The 25,251-nt window shown below is 41.5% G+C and overlaps 1 protein-coding gene across 1 annotated transcript in view; it reads left to right on the forward strand.

The window, feature by feature from the left end:
- LOC113936284 (NACHT, LRR and PYD domains-containing protein 2) overlaps positions 1–25,251 on the forward strand; it is a 40,334-nt gene that overhangs the window by 12,328 nt on the left and 2,755 nt on the right. Inside the window, 6 exon segments of the mRNA XM_035724922.1 lie at positions 3,418–3,597; positions 5,368–5,532; positions 7,167–7,346; positions 7,675–7,845; positions 13,430–13,600; positions 17,827–17,997. Of these exon segments, the coding sequence (XP_035580815.1) occupies positions 3,418–3,597; positions 5,368–5,532; positions 7,167–7,346; positions 7,675–7,845; positions 13,430–13,600; positions 17,827–17,997 (1,038 nt within the window).

Genomic DNA, 25,251 nt, shown 5'->3' on the forward strand with positions numbered 1-25,251 from the left:
ATTAATTCTTTCAAAGAACCAGCTTCTAGTTTCATTGATTTGATCTACTGTGTTTCTGGTTTCTAATTCATTGATCTCTGCTCTAATCTTAATTATTTCTCTTCTAATGCGTGGCTTAGGCATCGTTTGTTGCTTTTTCTCTAGTTCTTTAAGGTGTAGAGTTAGTTGGTGAATTCGGAATTTTTCTATTTTTTTTTTTTTTTTTGAGTGAGGCTTGGATGGCTATGTATTTCCCCCTTAGGACCGCCTTTGCAGTATCCCATAGGTTTTGGACCGATGTGTTTTCGTTCTCATTGGTTTCCATGAATTGTTTAAGTTCTTCTTTGATTTCCTGGTTGACCCAAACATTCTTTAGCAGAGTCGTCTTTAGCTTCCAGGTGTTTGAATTTCTGCCAAATTTTTTCCTGTGATTGAGTTCCAGCATTAAAGCATTATAGTCTGAGAATATGCAGGGAATAATCTCAGTCTTTTGGTATCAGTTGAGACCTGATTTGTGACCCAGTATGTGGTCTATTCTGGAGAAAGTTCCATGTGAGCTTGAGAAGAATGAGTATTCTGTTGTTATAGGGTGGAATGTTCTGTATATATCTATGAGGTCCATCTGGTCCAGTATGTCATTCAAAGCTCTTGTTTCTTTGTTGATTTTCTGCTTAGGTGATCTGTCTATTGCTGAGAGTGGAGTACTGAGGTCTCTTAGAGTTAACGTATTATTATCAATATGATTCTTTATTTTGGTTAATAGTTGGCTTATGTAGTTGACTGTTCCCATGTTGGGGGCATAGATATTTACAATTGTTAGATCTTCTTGTTGGATAGACCCTTTAAGAATGATACAGTGTCCTTCTGTGTCTCTAACTACAGTCTTAGCTTAAAATCTAATTTGTCTGATATGAGAATTGCTATCCCAGCTTTCTTTTGAAGTCCGTTGGCATGGAAGATGGATCTCCATCCCTTCACTTTCAGTCTGGATGTATCTTTAGGTTCCAAATGAGTCTCTTGACAGCATGTGGATGGATCCTGTCTTTTTATCCAATCTGCAACCCTGTGCCATTTTATGGGAACATTTAGGACGTTCACGTTGAGAGTGATTATTGAAAGATAGGAATTTATTGTCATCATGTTGCCTGTGAAGTCCTTGTTTCTATAGATTGTCTCTGTAAATTTCTGTTGTATATCACTCTTGGGGTCTTTCTCTTTTATAGAACCCCCCTTAATATTTCTTGCAGGGCTGGCTTAGTGTTCACATATCCTTTCATTTTCTGCCAGTCTTGGAAGCTCTGCATCTCTCCATCCATTCTAAATGACAGCCTTGCCGGATAAAGTATTCTTGGCTGCATGTTCTCTTCGTTTAGTACCCTGGTTATGTCTTGCCAGGCCTTTCTGGCTTGCCAGGTCTCTGTGGATAGGTCTGACGTTATTCTGATGTTCCTCCCTCTGTACTGAAGGAATCGCTTCCCCCTAACTGCCCTTAAGATGGTTTTCTTGGTTCTAAGATTTCTAAGAGCTCTACTATTACATGCTGGGGTGTTGGTCTGTTTTCCTTGATCTTGGGAGGGGTCCTCTCTGCCTCTAGGACACAAATGTTTGTTTCATTCCCCAGATTAGGGAAATTCTCAGCTACAGTTTGCTCAGATATATCTTCTAGTCGTCTCTCTCTCTCTCTCCACCCCATCATGTATCCCAATAATTCTGATATTGAAGCATTTCGTGGTGTCACTTATTTCTCTAATTCTGTTTTCATGGATTTTGAGCTGTTTCTCCCAAGCCTCTATCAATTGGTCTTCTAGATCACTAATTCATTCTTCTGTCTCATTTACCCTAGCTGTTAGAGTATCAATATTAGATTGGATCTCATTGATAGCATTTTTAAGTTCTGCCAGTTCAGCTTTCATTTCTGCCCTTAGAGACTCTATGTTGCCATTAATCGATTTCTCCATTCTAGCTATTGTAGCTATTCTAGCTTCACAACTGCTACCTTGAATTCCATTTCCGACATCCTGGTTATATCTGTATCCTTTTGTAAATCAGTGGCAGAAGTCATAGTCTCTGAGTCTTTCGATCTTGGGGGTTCCTCCTCTTAGTCATTCTGTTGAGGGGTGGTTGAGGGAATGTACAGAGTCCAAATTATTGACCACAACCCAAGCAAGATGCACCTATCTTATAGGGACCTTAGGGTTGTCAGCCTCTTGTTCTCCCAGCCACAGTCGTCTGTGGGAGGGGCCTGCCACACTGTTACTCAGGCAACCCTATTTGGGCAGAGTTGCCCTGCCCCCTGTGGCAGGAGATGGGCTCAGCAAACACCAGTTTTGGGGGGCTTTTGTTCTCTGGTGGCTTTCCCTGGTGGCTTTCCACGTCTCTTCTGAGAGAGCAGAAGAGACCATTTCCAACCCTCTGCCTCAGAACAGAGAGATCACAGTTCTTCAGTGAGCACTCCAGGCCACACTATCTCCATTTCTGTCTATGCTGCTAAAAAACAGCATCCTGGGTTGTGCGCCCCTCAGCAGCACTCCCAGTCCTCACCTCCAGGTCAGGGCACGTCTCTGCCCTTTGTGCTTCTAAAACCACCAGCCACCCCCAGTTCACACGTGCAGCTCTGCCACTCCAGGTTTCAGTCCAGGGGCCTGCCCTAAAGTCCTTTCCCCACTGCTACCAGTCTGCAAGTCTGTGCCCTGTCCCCAGCGTGGGAGGCTTTCACACACCGGTGGTGCAGGATCCCAATGGCTCCCTCCCCCTTCTGTTTATCTTCCATTATCTCCCTGTGGAATCACGGCTCCCTGCTTCATACCTCAAAACCAACCATCTGCGATATTCTGTTTGTAGAGATCCAGATATATCTTCTTACATCTCAGGCTGATTTCGTGGGTGGTCATAGTGGTCTGGTGAATATCCAGCTCAATTCAGGGGACCAGTTGGAATAGGGTCGCCTACTCCTCCACCATCTTTTCCCAAGTCCCTCAAATACATAAAAAAATCTTTAAAAAAAAGACGTTTGTGTTCTTTCTCCAGTGATATGTCTTGTGATGAGTGGTCTGATAGTGATGCTAAGTGATTAAATTATCTGACTTTCAGAGCTACACTTATTTATTAGGGCTATATGCCCAGAGAAACCTCCCCCCAAATATCTTCACAGTGATGGACAAATGTTAGTTTTCTCTCCAGCAATATTTGGTAAATTCCCTCCTTTGCCTCTTTTTTTTTTTAAGATTTTATTTATTTATTTATTTGAGAGAGAGAGAGAATGAGAGATAGAAAGCACGAGAGGGAAGAGGGTCAGAGGGAGAAGCAGACTCCCTGCTGAGCAGGAAGCCTGATGTGGGACTCGATCCCGGGACTCCAGGATCATGACCTGAGCCAAAGGCAGTCACTTAACCAACTGAGCCACCCAGGCACCCTCCATCCTTTGCCTCTTCCCAGTAGGTTCCAGAATGATCAATATGTGTTTCCTTTCTGGATGGATCTTTTTTCCGTGTTCAACTCAAACAAGAATCTGGTATTTCTAGACATCAGCCAGTATTTCTAGACATTCCTTAGTACCTCATCAGTGAAGCTTCTTTGTGAAAAAATGGACTCTGCTACCCATAATCTTCGGAAAGTGGTGTAAGTAGAAGCTAATCCCAGGATTAAAACCCCTAGGGCATAACCACGTTCCTTACATTTTTAATATTGGAGCAATATTTGAATTCCTTTCCCAAAGTCCAACTGGGTACTCAAGACATAATTGAGATGGTTCATACCTTACATTTGTCTACTGAATCATATGAAGTCACTTTTTTCCAATTTTTTATTGTGGTATAACCTAAAACTTAACATCTTAACCATTCTTAAGTTCACAATTATGCATTTTTAAATGTATAATTATGCAACCACCACCACCATCCATCTCCAGAACTCTTCATATTACAAAACTGAAACACTGCCCCCATTAAACAATAATTCCCCATGATCCCTTCTCCCCAGCCCTTGGCAACCACCATTTCACTTTTTCTTATAAAGTAATTTTAATGCAATGTGAAATATGATTTGGCTGTCCATGAAACACTGTGATGAACATCCAGATCCTGGGGGCAGCTTTAATACCATTAAGACAACCATAGGGCTGTGTGTAAACAGGATTTCTCGACCTCTGCAGACACTGGGGTTGGGCTAGATAATTCTTTGTTGTGGGGGCCTGTCCTGTGCATCATAGGATTTTTAGCCCTAGCCCTGGCCTCTACCTTCCAGATGCCAGTGGCACCCACACATGCCCAGTTGTGACAACCTAAAATGTCTCCAGACATTGCCAGGTGTCCCCAGGGGGTACAAAATCACCCCTGACTGGGAGCACTGTTGAAGAGATGGTGTCGATGTGCTGAGACAGGCCTGTGACCTGGGCTGGGTATGTCTGAATATGATCCAAAAATCTATGTAGTTGAATGAAGTTGGGAAGAAATGATGGGGCTCAGAAGTACCAGAAAAAGGTAATTACACAAGTTAAATACTCGTAATCAGAATAGAGTGTGCTCATGTTCACCTATGACAGCACCTCAGGGTCTTCCTGTGGGGCTCACCTGTGCTGCTCATGTGCTGGAAAAGTCCTGGAAGGTTACACATGGGCAGACTGTGGGGGAGGTTTAGGGAAGGAGAGCAAACATGATTTAGTCAGCAAAATGGGCTTTGGTACCAGCAAGACCCTCTCCAGATGCAGGTGTCCTCTTTCACAGGTTTCTTTCTCAATGTAAAGAAAGAAGGAGCTCTTCTGCCACTTAGGGTTATACCAGCCATGTGATCCTGATTCTACATGCAAGATGTTGAGCAGGACATAGTGCTCCTGAAATGTGCCCATTGGTAACACTTCAGGGGAAGAAGCTACTACCCTTCCTTATCTCTTTCAAAAAGTCACAGAACAGCTTTTGTCTGAAACGACTGTTGATGACCAACTTCCCCTTTGCAAAAGTCTGAGATGACTAAAGAAACTGGGGCTTCCGATAGTTTCTAAAATTAGATGTTAAGCTGTACAAAGTTTCAGTTAATGCAAAATGAGTTCTGGAGATGTAACTGTGCACCAATGTGACAACAGTTAACAATACTGCGTTGTATACTTGAAATTTGCTAAGAGACTTGATCTCAAGTGTTCTCACCACAAAAAAAAAAAAAAAAATAGTGATTATGTGAATTATAGGTATGTTCACTAGCTTGATTGTGGTGATGATTTCACAAGGTAGGAGTATATTGAAACATTAAGTTTTATACCTTAATATATATAGTTTTTTTACCACACCTCAGTGGAGGTGAAAAATATGAACCGTTTCCCATGTTTAAACCTGTTGTGGCCCTTTGTTCCCATGTATATAGAAATGCAAGATTTCACCTCTCTTGTCATTTCCCTAGCCTCAAAAATATTTTCCCAGCAGATGCTTATTAGAACTTCTGCATTGTTTTTGGTGGTCATGAGACTCTCACGCATTTGACCCTTCAAGGAAATGACCAGAATGATATGCTCCCCATATTGTGTGAGATCTTAAGACACCCAAAATGTAATCTGCAATACCTAAGGTATATCCCACCATCACTGAAAACTCCCAGCATGTGCACAGAGCTGCCACAAGCCTATATAGCAACTCTATAAATTAGGGGGAGAAATCCCTTATTCTGATTAGAAACAGTCCTACTCAGGGCACATGGCCCAGAACAGAAAATGGGCTGGAGTTTAGTTTCCACTTGTATTGATCATTGAACAACCTGAACAACTATCCATAAAAGTCCAAAGAAATGCTCAGAAACTGGATACAGTCCTCTCTCAGAATTTGTTCATGGTTTATGTTTCTCCTATGTCATGATTCAGAATACCAGATTCTGTCCAGATTCATCTGTCCAGGTAAGGATGCTTTGAGAGCATCAGGTTTTCCCTTTCTTGGTAGTCCTCTGGGTTGAGAGATCTCACCTTGGGATGTACTCCCTGTGATTTCTCTGTGAGGATTTTCATTAATCATCATGGGATTCCATTGATCCTCACTTGTCCACTTTTGAGTAGCAATAGGAACATAGTTTAAGGTGATCTGTTGGTCTCAGATTGTGGTTCTGCCTCTACTGCTATGATTTTGGGCTATTTAACTAGGTCTTATCCCCATCAATAGGATGGAGTAATGCACATCTCATAAGGATTTGAGGACTGAATGAAACCAAGTCCAAGCACACATGTATTCATTGTTGCATTATTGATAGTAGCCACTGTCATAATTGACTGTTACCAATGACCTTCTTTTCTTTTCCCTGTGAGGATTCACCAGGACAAGTGTGAAATTTGAAGATTGGGGGTATTAACTTGTTTCTCAAGGAGTAAATGGATACCCAAAATGGAAGGAGGAGACTCCATAGAAATTTGTTTTATTTTATGGGAAGCCATTAAATACTCTACTTTGTGTTCCAATGCCCAAGTTAACTTTGGTTCCTCTATTATAGGTTAGACTCTAAGAGAAGAAAGTGTTATTGAATTTTACTTAAGTTTAGTTATATGGTACATAGTCCACTTAGCACTTCATGTGAATTATCAACTTTAATAAACACTCAACATGAGTGTATGACTTGTTTCCAATTTAAAGATGGAAATGAGGTTTGATGAAGTTAAGTAACTTGGCCACATTTTCGAATACAATAAATGGCAGAACTTTTTTTTTTTTTTTTTAGAAACCTCATTCCAAAGGCCATGATACACATAATGTCCCAATGAAATTCCATTCTCCATGGTAAGAATATTCTCTCCAGGGATAGAATATGGGCACCTTGTTGCCTGATATGCTTGATTGACTGATTTCTAAATAAGTAGTTCTCAACATGTGGTCTCCAGACTAGCAGCAGCTGCATCACCTGGGAACTTGTTAAAACCCAAATTCTTGGGTCTCACTCAGATCCTCTGAATCAACTTCTGAGGATGTGGCCCAGGAATCTTCCAGGTGATACAGGACACCCTAAAACAGAAATCAGTGGGTTCTGCATCCAGAGTTTCTGAGGATTTGCATTTCTAACTGCTTCCCAGGTGATGCTGATGCAGCTGGTCCAGGGACCACACTTAGCCACTGCTCCACATCATTTAGTCCAGGACATGACATAATGTGGAATGAGGGGTAAAACTGGAGACAGTTATCCAGTGGTTGATTCTTAAGAATGACTTGTTCCCATTTCTCTGGCAGGTTGGTGACTTGTTCTGCCACCATCCAGCAATGGGCCCATTTCTCCTCCTCCCTCAAGATGAACCAGTCCCTCACTTGCCTGAACCTCACAGCAAATGAGCTCCCGGAGGAGAGTGCCAAGTTGTTGTGCACAACTCTGAGACGCCCAAGATGCTTCCTGCAGAGGCTATCATAAGTACTGCCTCTCTTCCCATGGAGCATCTCTGTTTTAAGTCTGGGGCCACAGAGGGAAGAGCAATAGTACTACGGGACATACAGGGAAACCCCTATGGGACCTCCTACTGATGTGGACACCTGGTTCCCATTTCTGGTCCCAGGCAGGTGGCTCATGCATCTTACCCTTCTCTCACTCTTGGTCCTTCATGATTGAGCATTAAACACATGATGAGAGAAGAAGGGGGCTAACAAGAAGAGCTGTAGCTGGAGACTCTAGCCTTTGGCGACAGCCAAGAAAATTGGGCTTTGGAAATGTTCTCACCCTCTTACCACTTGTGTGACACTTTGGCAGGTTGGAAAACTGTCGCCTTACAGAAGCCTGTTGCAAGGAGCTCTCCTCTGCTTTGATCATCAACCAGAGGCTGACGCACCTGTGCTTGGCAAAGAATGTCCTGGGAGATGGTGGCGTAAAGCTTTTGTGTGAAGGCTTGAGTTACCCTGACTGTCAACTACAGATGCTGGTGTAAGTCTGTGCTGCTGTGTGTGTGCATGTGTGCATGCTGGATTCAAAGAGGACAGGTGCAAGCATTTAATAGTTCCTTTGAATACCCCAATTATAATGCTGGCATTTAAATCTGGTGAGACCTGACAGGAGGGTGTTAGAAAAAAAAAATACAAAACATAGTGTCAATATTTCATAGGGATTTGGGGATGTAGCTGGTTTCCAGGTTTGGGGGTTTTTAATGCATGCCCCCTTTAAAGATTTTATTTATTTGTCAGAGAGAGTGTGCACAAGCAGGGGGAGCAGCAGGCATAGGGAGAAGGAGGATCCCAGGACCCTGGGATCGTGACCTGAGCCAAAGGCAGACACTTAACTGACTGAGCCACCAGGCATCCCCTATGCATGTTCTTAGTACCATGTAACGTAAGCTCTACCTGCAACTGAGTGTACGTGGAGTTATTTGCCAACAAGCTCATTAAAATCCTCTTGTTTTTTTAATTTAATTTTATTATATTAGTCACCATACAATACATCATTAGTTTTTGGGGTAGTGATCCATGATTCATGGTTTTCATATAACACCCAGTGCTCCCTGCAGTATGTGCCCTCCTTAATACCCATCACCGGGCTAGCCCATCCCCCCACCCCATCCCCTCTAAAACCCTCAGTTTGTTTCTCAAAGTCCATAGTCTCTTATGGTTCATCTCTCCCTCCGACTCCCCTCCCTTCATTTTTCCCTTCCTTCTCCTAATGTCCTCCTTGCTATTCCTTATGTTCCACAAATAAGTGAAACCATATGATAATTGACTTTCTCTGCTTGACTTATTTCACTTAGCATCATCTCCAGTCCCATCCATGTCGATGCAAATAGTGGCTATTCATACTTTCTGAAGGCTGAGTAATATTCCATTGTATATATGGACCACATCTTTATCCATTCATCTGTTGAAGTGTATCTCGGCTCTTTCCACAGTTTGGCTATTGCGGACATTGCTGCTAGGAACATTGGGATGCATTTGGCCCTTCTTTTCACTACATCTGTGTCTTTGGGGTAAATACCCAGGAGTGCAATTGCTGGGTCATAGGGTAACTCTATTTTTAACATCTTGAGGCACCTCCACACTGTTTTCCAAAGTGGCTGTACCAACCTGCATTCCCACCAACAGTGTAAGAGGGTTCCCCTTTCCCCACAACCTCTCCAACATTTGTTATTTCTTGCCTTGTCCATTTTTGCCATTCTAACTGGTGTAAGTTGGTATCTCAATGTGGTTTTTAAGATTTTATTTATTTGCGAGAGAGAGAATGAGAGACAGAGAGCATGAGAGGGAAGAGGGTCAGAGGGAGAAGCAGACTCCCTGCTGAGCAGGGAGCCTGATGTGGGACTCAATCCCGGGACTCTCCAGGATCATGACCTGAGCCGAAGGCAGTTGCTTAACCAACTGAGCCACCCAGGTGCCCCCTCAATGTGGTTTTTTTTTTTAAAGATTTTATTTATTTATTCATGAGAGACAGAGGGAGAGAGAGAGAGAGAGAAGCAGAGGGAGAAGCAGGCTCCCAAGGAGCAGGGAGCCCAATGCGGGACTCGATCCCAGGACCCTGGGATCACGACCTGAGCCGAAGGCAGACGTTTAACCATCTGAGCCACCCAGGTGCCCCCTCAATGTGGTTTTGATTTGAATTTCCCTGATGGCTAATGAATTTCATGTGTCTGTTACCCATTTGCATATCTTCTTCAGAGAAGTGTCTGTTCATGTCTTCTGCCCATTTTTTGACTTGATTATTTGTTTTTTTGGGTGTTGAGTTTGAGAAGTTCTTTATAGATCTTGGATACCAGCCCTTTGTCTGTAGTGTCATTTGCAAATATCTTCTCCCATTCTGTGGGTTGCGTCTTTGTTTTGTGGACTGTTTCCTTTGCTGTGCAGAAGCTTTTTATCTTGATGAAGTCCCAAAAGGTCATTTTTGCTTTTGTTTCACTAGCGTTTGGAGATGAATCTTGAAAGAAGTTGCTGTGGCCAATGTCGAAGAGGTTACTGCCTATGTTCTCCTCTAGGATTTTGATGGATTCCTGTCTCACATCGAGGTCTTTCATCCATTTTGAGTTTATCTTTGTGTATGGTGTTAGAGAATGGTCCAGTTTCATTCTTCTGCATGTGGCTGTCCAATTTTCCCAACACCATTTATTGAAGAGACTGTCTTTTTTCCATTGCGTATTTTTTCCTGCTTTGTCAAAGATTATTTGTCCATGGAGTTGAGGGTCCGCATCTGGGCTCTCTATTCTGTTCCATTGGTCTATATGTCTGTTTTTGTGCCAGTACCGTGCAGTCTTGGTGATCACAGCTTTGTAATATAGCTTGAAATCGGGCAATGTGATGCCCCCAGCTTTGTTTTTCTTTTTTAACATTTCCTTGGTGATTTGGGGTCTTTTCTGATTCCATACAATTTTAGGATTGTTTGTTCCAGCACTTTGAAAAATGTCATTGGAATTTTGATCGGGATGGCATTGAAGGTATAGATTGCTCTCGGTAGTGTAGACATTTTAACAATGTTCATTCTTTCAATCCATGAGCATGGAATGTTTTTGCATCTCTTTGTGTCTTCTTCATTTTCTTTCATGAGTGTTCTGTAGTTCCTAGAGTATAGATCCTTTACCTCTTTGGTTAGATTTATTCTGAGTTATCTTATGGTTTTTGGTGTTATTTCTCTAATACTCTTTCTACAGTTGCATTGTTAGTGAATAAGAAAGCAACTGATTTCTGTGCATTGATTTTGTATCCTGACACATTACTGAATTGCTGTATGAGCTCTAGTAATTTGGGGGTGAAGTCTTTTATCATCCTCAATGGGGAAAAGCTGAGAGCATTTCCCTTAAGATCAGGAACACATCAAGGATGCCCACTCTCACCACTGTTATTCAACATAGTACTAGAAGTCCTAGCAACAGCAATCAGACAACAAAAAGAAATAAAAGGTATTCAGATTGGCAAAGAAGTCAAACTCTCTTTTCACAGATGACATGATACTTTATGTAAAATCCTCTTGTTAACACTAAAATCATAGGACAAATTTTGAGAAAGGAATGGAGCTGCATCGACTGTTTCTACTCAGAGATTCTATTCAGTGTTAACATCTCCAGTGTTCTTGCCATCTACAAAATCACCTCTGACAGTAACTGTCAGCATTTCCTATAAACCAGTTTTAATCTAGGATATTCCTTAAGGCACCCAATATCCAACAACTACTCACTCACTTAAAATTCCATGAAGCATTCAGTTCATGGCTGGAGAGAGGTAGAAGGAAAGGATTTTACCCCTCTGTCTCAGCCCCCAAACTCTAAAATAATATAAAGTTCCATATGAATTAAGATGCTACCAACCCACTAGCTCTTGTCTTCAAGTTATGTTACATGTTACTGCCACCCAAAGCATCTAAACAGAAAAAATAGTGATGGCCAACACTTATCAAGCACCTGAATTAATTAATATGTGCCAGGCATTTTCCTAAGGTCTTGCCAGAGATTTTTTTCATTTACTCAGCCAGCCTTATAAAATAAATATCTTCTCTCCAGTTTGCAGTGCGAAAGCTAAGACTCAGACGTTAAATGTCATCGTGTTTGCACCCCTGTGGAGGTAGGACTCTAAGGAACTACAGGTCAAGACCTCTTCTTTCTGGACCTCAATTCTGTTTGTGAGCTATGTCCCCACTTTACTAAGTTGTCAGAACTTGCTTGGGCCTTCCTCTGTTACCCCATAGTCCTGGAAGTTTCTATAAATTTACAAATTTCCAAGCCACGGGGGTGTGTGTTAGTTCCTCTGAAAGGCTGCCTCTGGCCCCACATCCCTGGATATATCACATGACTGCTATTCCCTGGGGTCTGGCAATGTGACAGGGGGCCCTTGTAGGAGCCAAGGCCGATACAATCACTTAGTAAAGTTCACTGAAACTAAAAGGCAGCCATGGTAGTATTCTATTACTGCTATAACAAATTACCATGAGCTTATCAGCTTAACATGGTTTGTATACTTCCATAGGCCAGAAGACCAGTAGGCACAGGGCCATGTTCCTTTCTGGAGGTTCTAGGAAGGGATTCATTCCCTTGCTCATTCAGGCTGTTGGCAGAATTTGCCTCTTTGTGGCTGTGGGATGGGTGTCCCTGCAAGCTGAGAGCTGGCCTTGTCCCCTAACAGCTGCTGTGCTCCTTGGTTCAAAGCCAGCTGGGGGGGATGCCTGGGTGGCTCAGTCATTAAGTGTCTGCCTTTGGCTCAGGTCATGATCCCAGGGTCCTGGGATCGAGCCCCACGTCCGGCTCCCTGCTCGGCGGGAAGCCTGCTTCTCCCTCTCCCACTCCCCCTGCTTGTGTTCCCTCTCTCGCTGTGTCTCTCTCTGTCAAATAAATAAATAAAATCTTAAAAAAAAAAAGCCAGCTGCAGTGGGTCAAGCCCACATATTGAGTCTCTCTCCACTTCAGTAAGAAAGGACTCCTATGATTAGATTCAGCCCCTCTGTATAGTCCAGGGTAACTCACCATGTCAGGATCCCTAGTCTCAATCTCAACTGCCATGTAAGATCTGGGGATTGGAGCACAGACGTCTCTGAGGGACATTATTCTGCCTATGAAAGTAGCCAATGATAAGTTCAATCATCTCTGGTTTTCTGCTAATATCAAGTTCAGAACACTAATAGTAAACCAGGGAAAGGCAAAAAAAAATTTTTTTTCAATGCTTAAGAAGAAGTACCACTGATATCCTGTGTAGCTGATTAATGGATATCTAAGATCTAGTGCCAGACTTGTCCAGATGAGAACTGGTGCCCTCTACCTCTAGATACTACCTGTCTAATAACTGGATTTAGGAAGTATAATTGGCCCCTTCCCTAATAGAAGTTGCAAGTCAAGGCAAGATGGATATTCTCTGTCCCATAGTTAGGGTAGAAATAATAAATACCATTTGTATTACTTTCCTGTTTCTATAACAAATTGTCACAAACTCGGAGGCTTAAAACAACACAAACTCATTGTCTTAAAGTTCCGGAGGCCAGAAGTCCAAAATGGGTTTCCCTGGGCTAAAATCAAGGTGTCCACAGGGCTGTGTTCCTTCTGATATCTCCAGGGAAGAATCCATTTCCTGGCCTTTTCCAGCTTCTAGAGGTGCCTGCATCCCTTGGCTCATGGCCCCTTCCCCCATGTCCAAAGCCAGCAGTGTAGTGTCTTCAGTGTCCTTCTGTCTGTCTCATTACCTCTCCCCCTTGCTGGCTTTGACTCTCATGCTCCTTCTTGTAAGGATCCTTGTGATTACATTGGCTCACCTGGATAATCTCCCCACCTCCAGATCCTTAACCACACCTGCAGAGTCCTCTTTACACATAACATCAAATATTCACAGGGACCAGGGATTAGGATGTAGACATCTTTGCACGTGTGGAGTAGAGGGGGTGGGTGGGGCCTATATAATCACTTATATAGTAATTATAACTCCACCCATGATTTCATTTCCATGTCTCATTGTCTGCAAGCTTCTGTAAAACCTGTGGCTTGAGGTCAACGAGCTTGGTTTTGGTACATCTCCTCAGGAAGGACTCAGTTTATTTTCTTCATGTGATTGATTTCTAGGCTTTGGTACTCCAGCATAACCAGCAGTGGCTGCAGTTATCTGTCAACACTTCTCCAGCAAAATTCAAGCCTTACACACTTGGATCTGGGGCTGAGTCACATAGGAATTGCTGGACTGAAATTTCTGTGTGAGGCTTTGAAGAAGCCAACGTGTAACCTCAAATGTCTATGGTAAGTTAGGTTTTTTTACTTTATTCTCTATCTGAAATAAAATATTGGTGCAGCAAATCCCCCAGCGCAAATACAAGAGATTGGAACAAACCTGATTATTTTTAAAATCCAGTAGGATAGCAGTTTTCACAATTTTTTTAAATCCCCAGATTTGTGGGCAACCACAAAAGACTCCAAATAGCCAAATTAGTTCTGACAAAGAACAAAGCTGAAGGCATCACACTTCCTGATTTCAAACTATATTATGAAATCATAGTATCAAAATAGCATGGTGCTGGCATGAAAACAGATACATAAGCCAAAACAACAGAATAGAGAGCCCAGAAATAAACCCCCCACATACACAGTCAACTAATCTTTGACAAGGGCACCAAGAATACTCAGTGGGGAAGGGATGGTCTCTTCAATAAATAGGTTTGAAAAAAACTGGATATCCACATGCAAAAGAATGAAATTGAACGCTTACACCATACACAAAAATTACCTCAAAATGGATTAAAGACTTAGGACATGAAACTGTAAAATTCCTCGAAGAAAACATGGGACATGAGCTCTTCAGCGTTTGTCTTGGCAATGATTTTTTGTATATGATGGTCAAAGCACTGGCAACAAAAGCAAAAATAAATAAGGGGGACTTCATCAAATGAAAAAGCTTCTGTCTACTAAAGGAAACAGTCAACAAAATGAAAAGGCAACCTACAGAAAAATATTTGGAAACCATATATCTGATAAGGGGTTAATATCCAAAATAGATAAGGAACTTATACAACTCAATAGCAAAAAATAAATAAAAATGATGAGCAAAGAACATGAAGAGATTTTTTTTTCCAAATCAGACAGACAAATGGCCAACAGGGACATGAAAAAATATTCAGCATCACTAATCACTGGGGAAATGAAAATCAAAACCACATGAACTATCACTTCATACCTTTCAGGATGGTTGTTATTAAATGAACAGAGATAACAAGTGTTGGTGAGGACATGGAGAACAGGGAATCCTTGTGTACTGTTGATGGGAATGCAAGCTGGTGCAGCCACTCTGGAAGCTATATGGGGGTTCCTCAAAAAGCTAAAGATAGAATTATCTTATGATCCAGCAATCCCACTTCTGGATATATATCCAAAGGAAATGAAACGGGATCTTGAAAAGATATCTGCATTCTCATGTTTATTGCAGCATTTTTCACAATGGCCAAGATAGGAAACAATCTAAGTGTCCACCAACAGATGATTGGATAAAGAAGATGTGAAATATATACACACACAATGGAATATTAGCCATGAGAAGGAAGGAAATCCTGCCATTTGAGATAACGTGGATGATACTTGAGGGTATTATGCTAAGTAAAATAAGACAAAGACAAATACTGTATGATACCACTTACATGTGGAATCTAAAGGAGCTGAGCTCATAGAGACAAAGTAGAGTGGTGATTGCCAGGGGCCAAGGGGTGGGAGGAAATGGGGAGGGGTGTTGATCAAAGGTTGCTGACTTCCAGGGGTGCCTAGGTGGCTCAGTCGTTAAGCGTCTGCCTTCAGCTCAGGTCATGATCCCAGGGTCCTGGAATCGAGCTGCGCATCAGGCTCCCTGCTCAGCGGGAAGCCTGCTACTCCCTCTCCCACTTCCCCCTGCTTGTGTTCCCTCTCTCACTGTCTCTCTCTCTCTGTCAAAAAAAATAAATCTTAAAAAAAAAAAAAAAGCAGACTTCCAGTTAAAAGGTGAATAAGTTCCAGGGGCGCCTGGGTGGCTCAGTCATTGTGCATCAGCCTTTGGCTCAGGTCATGATCCCAGGGTCCTGGGATTAAGCCCTGCATCAGGATCCCTGCTCAGCAGGAAGCCTGCTTCTCCCTCTCCCACTCCCCCTGCTTGTGTTCCCTCTCTCTCTGTCTCTCTCTGTCAAATAAGTAAAATTTTTTAAAAAAATGAATAAGTTCTGGATATCTAACATATAGCATGGCGATTATAGCTAATAATACTGTTATATACTTGAAAGTTGCTAAAAGAATAGATTTTTTTCATTCCAGTGCAATTAACACAGTATTATATTAGTTTCAGGTGCACAATATAATGATTCAACACTTCCATACAGCACCCAGTGCTCATCAGGACAAGTGCACTCCTTCATCCCCATCCCCTATTTTTCCAATTCCCCCATACACCTCCACTCTGGTGACCATTGGTTTGTTCCCTTGTAGTTAATAGTTAAGAGCCTGTTTAAAAAAAATAGATCTTAAATTTTCTCACCAAAAGAAGAAATTATGTGTTGGGATGGAAGTGTTAGCTAACAGTACAGTGGCAATCATCTTGCAATATATATAAATGTGCCAAATCAACACATTTCACACCTTAAACTTACACAATGTTTTATGTCAATTATATCTCCATAAAGATTTAAGAAAATCTCCAAAACTTCTACTTTTCAACAATAAAACAGTTCTCAGCAAATAAATTGTTCTCACACAAAAAAATGGTAACTCTGTGAGCTGATAGATGTGTTAATTAACTTGATTGTGGTGATCATTTCACAGTATGTACATATATTAAATCATTGTACAACTTAAATACATAAAATTTTTATTTGTCAATTATACATCAGTAAAGCTGGGGGAGAAAATTCACTAGAACGGTTAAAGGAATAGCTTCTAGTCTAGGTCATCCAAAGGCCACCTGTGGACCATGTTAAGCTGCAACACTTAAGTCATCGAGAAGGAGTCGCTGCCCCAGCTCCCAGCCTCCAGAGAGCTAGGAATTCGATACTGCAGAAAATGTCACCTCCATGAGCAGATAAATGGCTTCAACTCAGTTCTGTCTCACAATCCTGTGTGAGTTAGGTACCATCACTCAAACGTACTTGAATCTGGAACCTTACTTGTGAGGGACTCTCAGATGGTAGCTAGTTTTCTGGCCTCTACAGCGCAAGAAGATAAGGCAGAGTTGTGGTGTCCAACCTCTACTGTGTAGTAGAAATGCTTGCAGCTCTGAGGATCCCAACACCCAGGCTGTACCTCAGACCACTCAAATCGGGATCTCCACAAGACCCAGACAACAGTATTTGTAAAGCTCCCAGCACTGGTGAGGATGCCAACTGAACAAATCCTCGAGCTTGCAGGTGGGGAAACCTCTGGTTGTTACAATTCATGGCAGGTGCTTGTTTGCAGGAGGCTGGTGATGTTAATAATGATGAGGAGGGGGCTCTCTTAACCACATGCACTACTGGTGTAGGGATGTATCTAGTAAGCCTTGACTTCCTGATGGTATCATCTCAGTTACGTGTTCTAGGAAATGGAGTTGGTTGTATTCACCAGAAGAGTTGGCTATGATCATGAAATATGTTTGCATGTTATTCAGTGTGCCAGGAAGTATGCTAAATGTTTGGTGTTAAGTTTAGCCTCTTCTAAATCCTGGGAAATACTTAAATGTATGACCTAATCTCATGTGTGTGTCTGTGTGTGTACACATATATATGCAAACCCCTTGAACATTTGTACAATATTATTTGCTCAAAACAAACTCCTTTATTCCTTTTTTCTTTCAAATATCAAATCCAAGCCTACTGCTGCCGTCTTCCAGATATCTAGAATCTGTTCTCATACCCCCAATACCTCCTGGTAACATCCAGGTGGTTGTATAGCCTTCAGCCTAGTCTGTATTCTGCCTTCTCTGTTCCCTACAGTTTTCCAACCAAGTACTAAGAATAACTTCTAAATTATAGTTCTTGTCATGTTTCTGCTCAAAACCCTCGATAGTTCCCCATCTCATTCCAAGTAAAATCCAAAGTTTACAATGTCTTAAGAACCTTCTGTGAGATGGCTCCCTCTTATCTGTGACCGCATCTCTTTCAACCCTCCCTGGTTCACGCTTAAGCTGGCTACCTCAGTATTGCTTTACATGATAATCCTACACAACCTCAGGGCCTTTGCACAAGCTATGTCTCTGCCTGGGAGCTCCTACTCCAGATCTCTCTATGGTTCATATGGTTCACCCCTCAGGTCTTTTTCAACCATTGTAGTGGGCACCCCCCAGGTTCTCCCTTTGCCCTTCATAACCTTATTGGATATGACACACTACAGACATCTGTTTCCTATTAGTACATGAGCTCAGAGGGAAGAGACTTCTGTTGTTCCCTGTTGGATCCCCAACACCCAAGAGTGTGCCTGGGGTATAGGACCATATCAGTACACATTGGTTGAATGAACTAAATAATTTTGTGTCTCCCCTGTAGGTTGTAGGAATGTGCCATCACCCCTTTCAGCTCTGAAATCCTCTCATCTGCCCTAGGCAGCAATCAGAGCCTGGTCACTCTGGACCTGGGCCAGAATTCCTTGGGGTATAGTGGAATAAAGATGCTGTGTGACACCTTGAAACTTCAGCGTTCCTTCCTCCGGACACTCAGGTATGATCCTCCTGCGGCTCACGGTGTTGCCTCCAGGAATGGTAGGTTTGTGGGGGGAGCACGAACCATAGGAATTTGTTGTAGGCAACTACAGCTAACATTTAGTTTTCATCCATTGATGTTTGATTGTCTGATAATTCTCCCGTTGGTCCCTTCTGTTGCTAATGCTGAGAAACTGAGTCAAAGGATGAGACCCAAACCCTGTCTGAAGCCAAGAAGCTAGACTTCTTCTAAGTGAGGGAGAGTTATGGCAGCCGGCCATTGTTGTGTTAGGAAAATCAAGCTGCAGCTCTCCTGTGGTGTCCTGAAAAAGTTTGTGTTGGGGCCGTATTGGTAACAGAGGTCTGGCAGTAGGTCTGCCTTAGAAGCATGTTCTCTGGAGTGAGTCTGACTTGGAATGAAAGGAGTCTGTGTCCTCTGTTGGTCATCAAAGCAAGCTGCCACTGAGCTGTGTTGTCTACTTGCTACCATGGCAACAGAGAACCCTACAACTCTTCTTTGTCTTGCACAGACTTGTTTAAATTCTCAGATGCAATGTAGACAACTGATGGCTTGAAATGGTAATTATGTAGAAGAAACAGATTATATGTATACTTAACAAGGTAGCTTGCTAGTCGAAAGGAATGTGTAGACTCTGGTGTTTGTTTCTGTTTTTAGCCCCATTCTGGTGAGCTAGCCCTCTTACTTTACATAATATCAGTGAGTTTTATTCCAGGCGTAAAGCCCACACAGAGACAACATTTGAGCTGTTTCTTTAGATGTTCTTTCCTGAGTCTTTGAATCTCAAGATGAGCAATTGGGGGCAGGGGTGTCTTCTTCCTGAATCACAGATCCTAGACAGGCACAGAAACCCTGGATTCAGAATGTGGTTTTTAGTTCTTTGATTTTATCAGCTACCCCATATCCTTCTGATATGCTCTTTTAAGTTAACTAGAGTCATTTTCTCTTGCATGGTGACACTGTTTCTGATTCCTTCATCACTTGGCCAGACACAGCTTGACTGTGGGAACTAATTTTGTGCTTCTACTGCAGACCATGACTAACCTCCAACAATCATGAATAGACAAAATTAAATTTGACCTTGGAGGGTCATGTTGAAAATATTTTGAAGCTCCTTGGCCCTTACTTTAACCAAAGTTATTTTATTGTGATTTTGATGTATGTAAATATTGTGACATAATCATCATAATCAAGCTAATTAACACATCCATCACCTCATATAGTTACCTTTTGTGTATACGTGTGTCGTGAGAACGCTTAAGATCTACTATCCTAGCAAATTTCAGATATATGGTACAGAATTATTAATTGTCACCATGCTGTATATTAGACCTCCAGAACTTGTAACTGAAGCCTTATTGCATGGATGTATTGTGAATCTTAAACCACAAAACAAAAATAGATTAATATGCTAGCAAAGCCAGGGGCACCTTGTCAACCTCAGAGAGTCGAGGACCTGGGGTGGCAAAGGAACTGAAAAAAAGAGACGACAGTATAGCGAGGCACAGGGGACCCTGAGCAAACAGCCCGAGGTGCCGAGGTTTATTTTCCATAATCTAATATACCTTCTACAGTGATATAGATCTATAATGATTTACAACAGGGGCTTAATAAGGCACATTCTTCCACATACACAGGCTTAGTCAAGTGAAGCAATGGGAGTGAGAAGGGATAAAGAAATCTGTAACTGGCTGTGATCAATTAATTGTAAACACCATTGTACTCGGCCCTTAACACAGGTTAAGAGAACAAAGAAGGGAATGCATAGTGTGCTGTTTACAGCTGGCTTCCTATCTACAAAACATCTTCTGCTGCGTACTTTAGAACAGACCACACATGTCCCAAGGGCATTTCACTCTGATCCTTTCGGCTTATTTTTAACCCTGCAATCTCGAGTTTTCTCAGAGATCTCAGTCTGAATGAACATGCACCAGTGGTCGTTGTGGTGTTCTGTTTCCCACAGCACCTGACTGGCTCAGTCAATAGAATGTGTGACTCTTGATCTCAAGGTCATGATCTCAAGCCCTATATTGGGTGTGTAAATTACTTTAAAAAATATATATGCTACGAAAACAATGAATCGTGGATCACCACATCAAAAACTAATGATGTATGGTGATTAACATAACATAATAAAATAAAATTTAAAAAAAATAAGTAAAATGTAATAGTAGGGGCAAAAATGTATGTGTGTGTGTTAGCAAAACCAGGACTACAATGCCAACAAGAAACATGGCAGCTAATATCTTCAGTCTCTTACTTTTATACATAATTTTTATTAGGTTCAGTTAGCCTACATATAGTACATTATTAGTGTTTGGTGTAGTGTTCAATGATTCATTAGTTGCGTATAACACCCAGTGCTCATCCCAACATGTGCCCTCCTTAATACCCATTTCCCGGTTACCCCATTCCCCCACCCCCCCTCCCTTCTGTAACCCTCAGTTTGGTTCCCAGAGTCTCTCGTGATTTGTCTCCCTCTCTGATTTCTTCCCATTAAGTTTTTCCTTCCCTTCCCCATGGTCCTTCACGATATTTCTTATGTTCCACATATGAGTGAAACTGTATGATAATTGTCTTTCTCTGACTGACATATTTCACTTAGCATAATCCCCTCCAGTTCCATCCATGTCGATGCAAATGGTGGGTATTCATCCTTTCTGATGGCTGAGTAATATTCCATTGTATATATGGACCACACTTCTTTATCCATTCATCTGTTGAAGGGCAACTTAGCTCCTTCCACAGTTTGGCTATTGTGGACATTGCTGCTATGAACATTGGGGTGCATGGGCCCCTTCTTTTCACTACATCTGTATCTTTGGGTAAATACCTAGTAGTGCAATTGCTGGGTCATAGGGTAACTCTATTTTTAACATCTTGAGGAACCTCCATACTGTTTTCCAGAGTGGCTGTACCAGCTTGCATTCCCACCAACAGTGTATGAGGGTTCCCCTTTCTCCACAACCTCGACAACACTTATTTCCTGTCTTGTTAATGTTTGCCGTTCTAATTTGTGTAAGGTGGTATCTCATTGTGATTTTGATTTGTATTTCCCTGATGACAAGTGATGTGGAGCATTTTTTCATGTGTCTGTTAGCCATTTGTATGTCTTCTTCAGAGAAGTGTCTGTTCATGTCTTCTGCCCATTTCTTGACTGGATTATTTGTTCTTTGGGTGTTGAGTTTGAGAAGTTCTGTGTAGATCTTGGATACCAGCCCTTTATCTGAAATGTCATTTGCAAATATCTTCTCCCGTTCTGTGGATTGCCTCTTAGTTTTGTTGACTCTTTCCTTTGCTGTGCAGCTTTTTATCTTGATGAAGGCCCAAAAGTTCCTTTTTGTTTTTGTTTCCCTTGTCTTTGGAGACATGTCTTGAAAGAAGTTGCTGAGACTAATGTCAAAGAGGTTACTTCCTATGTTCTTCTCTAGGATTTTGATGGATTCCTGTCTCACATTGAGGTCTTTCATAAATTTTTAGTTTATCTTTGTGTATGGTGTAAGAGAATGGTCTTCTGCATGTGGATGTCCAGTTTTCCCAGCACCATTTATTGAAGATACTGTCTTTTTCCATTGGATATTCTTTCCTGCTTTGTCGAAAATTAGTTTACCATAGAGTTGAGGATCCACTTCTGGGATCTCTAATCTGTTCCTTTGGTCTATGGGTCTGTTTTTGTGCCAATACCATACTGTCTTGATGACGATGGCTTTGTAATGTAGCTTGAAGTCAGGCATTGTGATGCCCCCAGCTCTGGTTTTCTTTTTCAACATTCCCCTGGTGATTCGGTGTCTTTTCTGATTCCATATAAATTTTAAGATTGTTTGTTCCAGCTCTGTGAAAAATGTCAGTGGTATTTTGATAAGGATGGCATTGAAAGTGTAAATTGCTCTGGGCAGCATAGACATTTTAATGATGTTTATTTTTCCACTCCATAAGCATGGAATGTCTTTCCATCTCTTTGTGTCTTTCTCAATTTCTTTCATAAGTGTTCTATAGTTTCTAGAGTATAGATCCTTTACCTCTTTGGTTAGGTTTATTCCTAGGTATCTTATAGTTTTTGGTGAACTTGTAAATGTGATCAATTCCTTAATTTCTCTTTCTGCTGCTTCATTATTGGTGCACAGAAATGCAACAGACTTCTGTGCATTGATTTTGTATCCTGCCACATTGCTGAATTGCTGTATGAGTTCTAGTAATTTTGGGGAGGAGTCTTTTGGGTTTTCCACATAAAGTATCATGTCATCTGCGAAGAGAGTTTGACTTCTTTGCCAATTTGAATGCCTTTTATTTCTTTTGTTGTCTGATTGCTGAGGCTAGGACCTCTGTTACTATGTTGAACAATAATGGTGAAAGTGGACATCCTTGTCATGTTCCTGACCTTAAGGGAAAATCTCTTAGTTTTTCCCCATTGAGGATGATATTCACTGTGGGCTTTTCATAGATGGATTTTATGATATTGAGGTATGTTCCCTCTATCCCTATACGTTGAAGAGTTTTAATCAGGAAAGGATGCTGTATTTTGTCAAATGCTTTTTCTGCATCAATTGAGAGGATCATCTGGTTCTTGTCTTTTCTTTTATTAATGTGCTCCATCATGTTGATTGATTTGTGAATGTTGAACCACACTTGCATCCAGGAATAAATCCCACCTGGTCGTGGTGAATAATCCTTTTAATGTACTGTTGGATCCTATTGGCTAGAATCTTATTGAGTATTTTGGCATCCATGTTCATCAGGGATATTAGTCTCTAATTCTCCTTTTTGATGGAGTCTTTGTCTGGGTTTAGGATCAAGGTAAAACTGGCCTCATAGAAGGAGTCTGGCAGTTTTCCTTCCATTTCTATTTTTGAAACAGCTTCAGGAGAATAGGTATTATTTCTTCTTTAAATGTTTGGTAGAATTCCCCTGGGAAGCCATGTGGCCCTGGACTCTTGTTTTTTGGGAGGTTTTTGATTACTGCTTCAATTTCCTTGCTGGTTGGTCTGTTCAGATTGTCTATTTCTTCCTGTTTCAGTCTTGGTAGTCTGTAAGTTCCCAGGAATGCGTCCGTTCCTTCTAGATTGCTTAATTTGTTGGCATGTAGTTGCTGGTAATAATTTCTAATAATTGTTTCTATTTCCTTGGTGTTAGTCGTGATCTCTCCCCTTTCATTCATGATTTTATTAATTCGGGTCCTTTCTCTTTTCTTTTGGATACGTCTGGCCAGAGGTTTGATCGATCTTATTAATTCTTTCAAAGAACCAGCTTCTAGTTTCGTTGATCTGCTCTACTGTTTTTCTGGTTTCTATTTCATTGATTCTGCTCTAATCTTTATTATTTCTCTTCTCCTGCTTGGTTTAGGTTTTATTTGCTGTTCTTTCTCCAGTTCCTTTAGGTGTAAGGTTAGCTTGTGCATTTGGGATTTTTCTAATTTTTTGAGAGAGGCTTGGATGGCTATGTATTTCCTCCTTAGGACTGCGTTTGCAGTGTCCCATAAGTTTTGGACCAATGTGTTTTCATTCTCATTAGTTTCCATGAATTGTTTAAGTTCTTCTTTAATTTCCTGGTTGACCCGATCATTCTTTATTTTTCTTTTAGATTTTTATTTATTTATTTGAGAGAGAGAGAGAGAGAGAGAGAGGGAGAGCAAAGGGAGAGTGAGAAAGGGAGAAGCAGACTCCCTGCTGATCAGGGAGCCATATGTGGGACTTGATCCCAGGACCCTGAGATCATGACCTGAGCCAAAGGCAGACACTTAACCAACTGAGCCATCCAGGCACCCCTGACCCAATCATTCTTTAGCAGGATGCTTTTTAACTTCCAAGTGTTTGAGTTCCTTCCAAGTTGCTTCTTGTGATTGAGTTCCAGTTTCACAGCATTGTGGTCTGAAAATATGCATGGGATAATCTCAATCTTTTTGTATCAGTTGAGACCTGATTTGTGACCCAGTATGTGGTCTATTCTGGAGAAAATTCCATGTGCATTTGAGAAGAATGAGTATTCTGTTGTTTCAGGGTGGAATGTTCTGTAAATATTTATGAGGTCCATCTGGTCCAATGTGTCATTCAAAGCTCTTGTTTGTTGATTGTCTGCTTAGATGATCTGTCCATTGCTGTGAGTGGAGTGTTGAGGTCTCCTACTATTAATGTATTATTATCCATATGTTTCTTTATTTTGGTTATTAATTGGTTTATATAATTGGCTATTCCCATGTTGGGGGCATAGATATTTACAATTGTTAGATCTTCTTGTTGCATAGACACTTTAAGTATGAAATAGTGTCCCTCTACATCTCTTAATACAGTCTCTGGTTTAAAATATAATTTGTTTGATATGAGCATTGCTACCCCAGCTTTCTTTTGAGGTCCATTGGCATGGTAAATGGTTCTCCATCCCCTCACTTTCAATCTGGAGGTATCTTTAGGTTCAAAATGAGTCTCTTGTAGACAGCATATTGATGAGTCCTGCTTTTTATCCAATCTGAAACCCTGTGTCTCTTGATGGGAGCATTCAGCCCATTCACATTGAGAGTAACTATTGAAAGACATGAATTAGTACCATTGTACTGCCTATAAAGTCCCTGTTTCTGTAGGTTTTCTGTTTCTTTCTGGACTATGTGACTCTTGGGGTTTCTCTTCACTTACAGAGTCCCCCTTAATATTTCTTGCAGGGCTGGCTTGGTGGTCACATATTCTTTCAGTTTCTGCCTGTTCTGAAAGCTATTTCTCTCTCTTTCCATTCTGAATGACAGCCTTGCTGGATAAAGTATTCTTGGCTGCCTGTTCTTTTCATTTAGTACCCTGAATATGTCTTGCCAGCCCTTTCTGGCTTGCCAGGTCTCTGTGGACAGGTCTGATGTTATTCTGATGTTCCTCCCTCCGTACATAAGAGATCTCTTCCCACTAGCTGCTCTCATGATAGCTTCCTTGGCTCTAAGATTTGCAAGTTTCACTCTCACGTGTTGGGGTGTTGATCTATTTTTATTGTTTTTGGGAGGGGTCCTCTCTGCCTCTTGGACACAAGTGCTTGTTTCCTTCCCCAGATTAAGAAGTTCTCAGCTATGATTTACTCAAATATACTTTCTAGTCCTCTCTCTCTCTATCTCTCTCCCCTCGAGGATCCCAATAATTCTGACATTGGAACATTTCATGGCGTAGTTGATCTCTCTAAGTCTATTTTCATCTGCTACTAGCTGCCCATCCCTGTCTTCTTCAACTTCCTTCCTTTCTATCAGCTTATCTTCTAGATCACTAATTCCTTCTTCTGCCTCATTTA

Source organism: Zalophus californianus, chromosome 17 (genome assembly GCF_009762305.2).
Source record: "Zalophus californianus isolate mZalCal1 chromosome 17, mZalCal1.pri.v2, whole genome shotgun sequence".
NCBI classification, from domain to species: Eukaryota; Metazoa; Chordata; class Mammalia; order Carnivora; family Otariidae; genus Zalophus; species Zalophus californianus.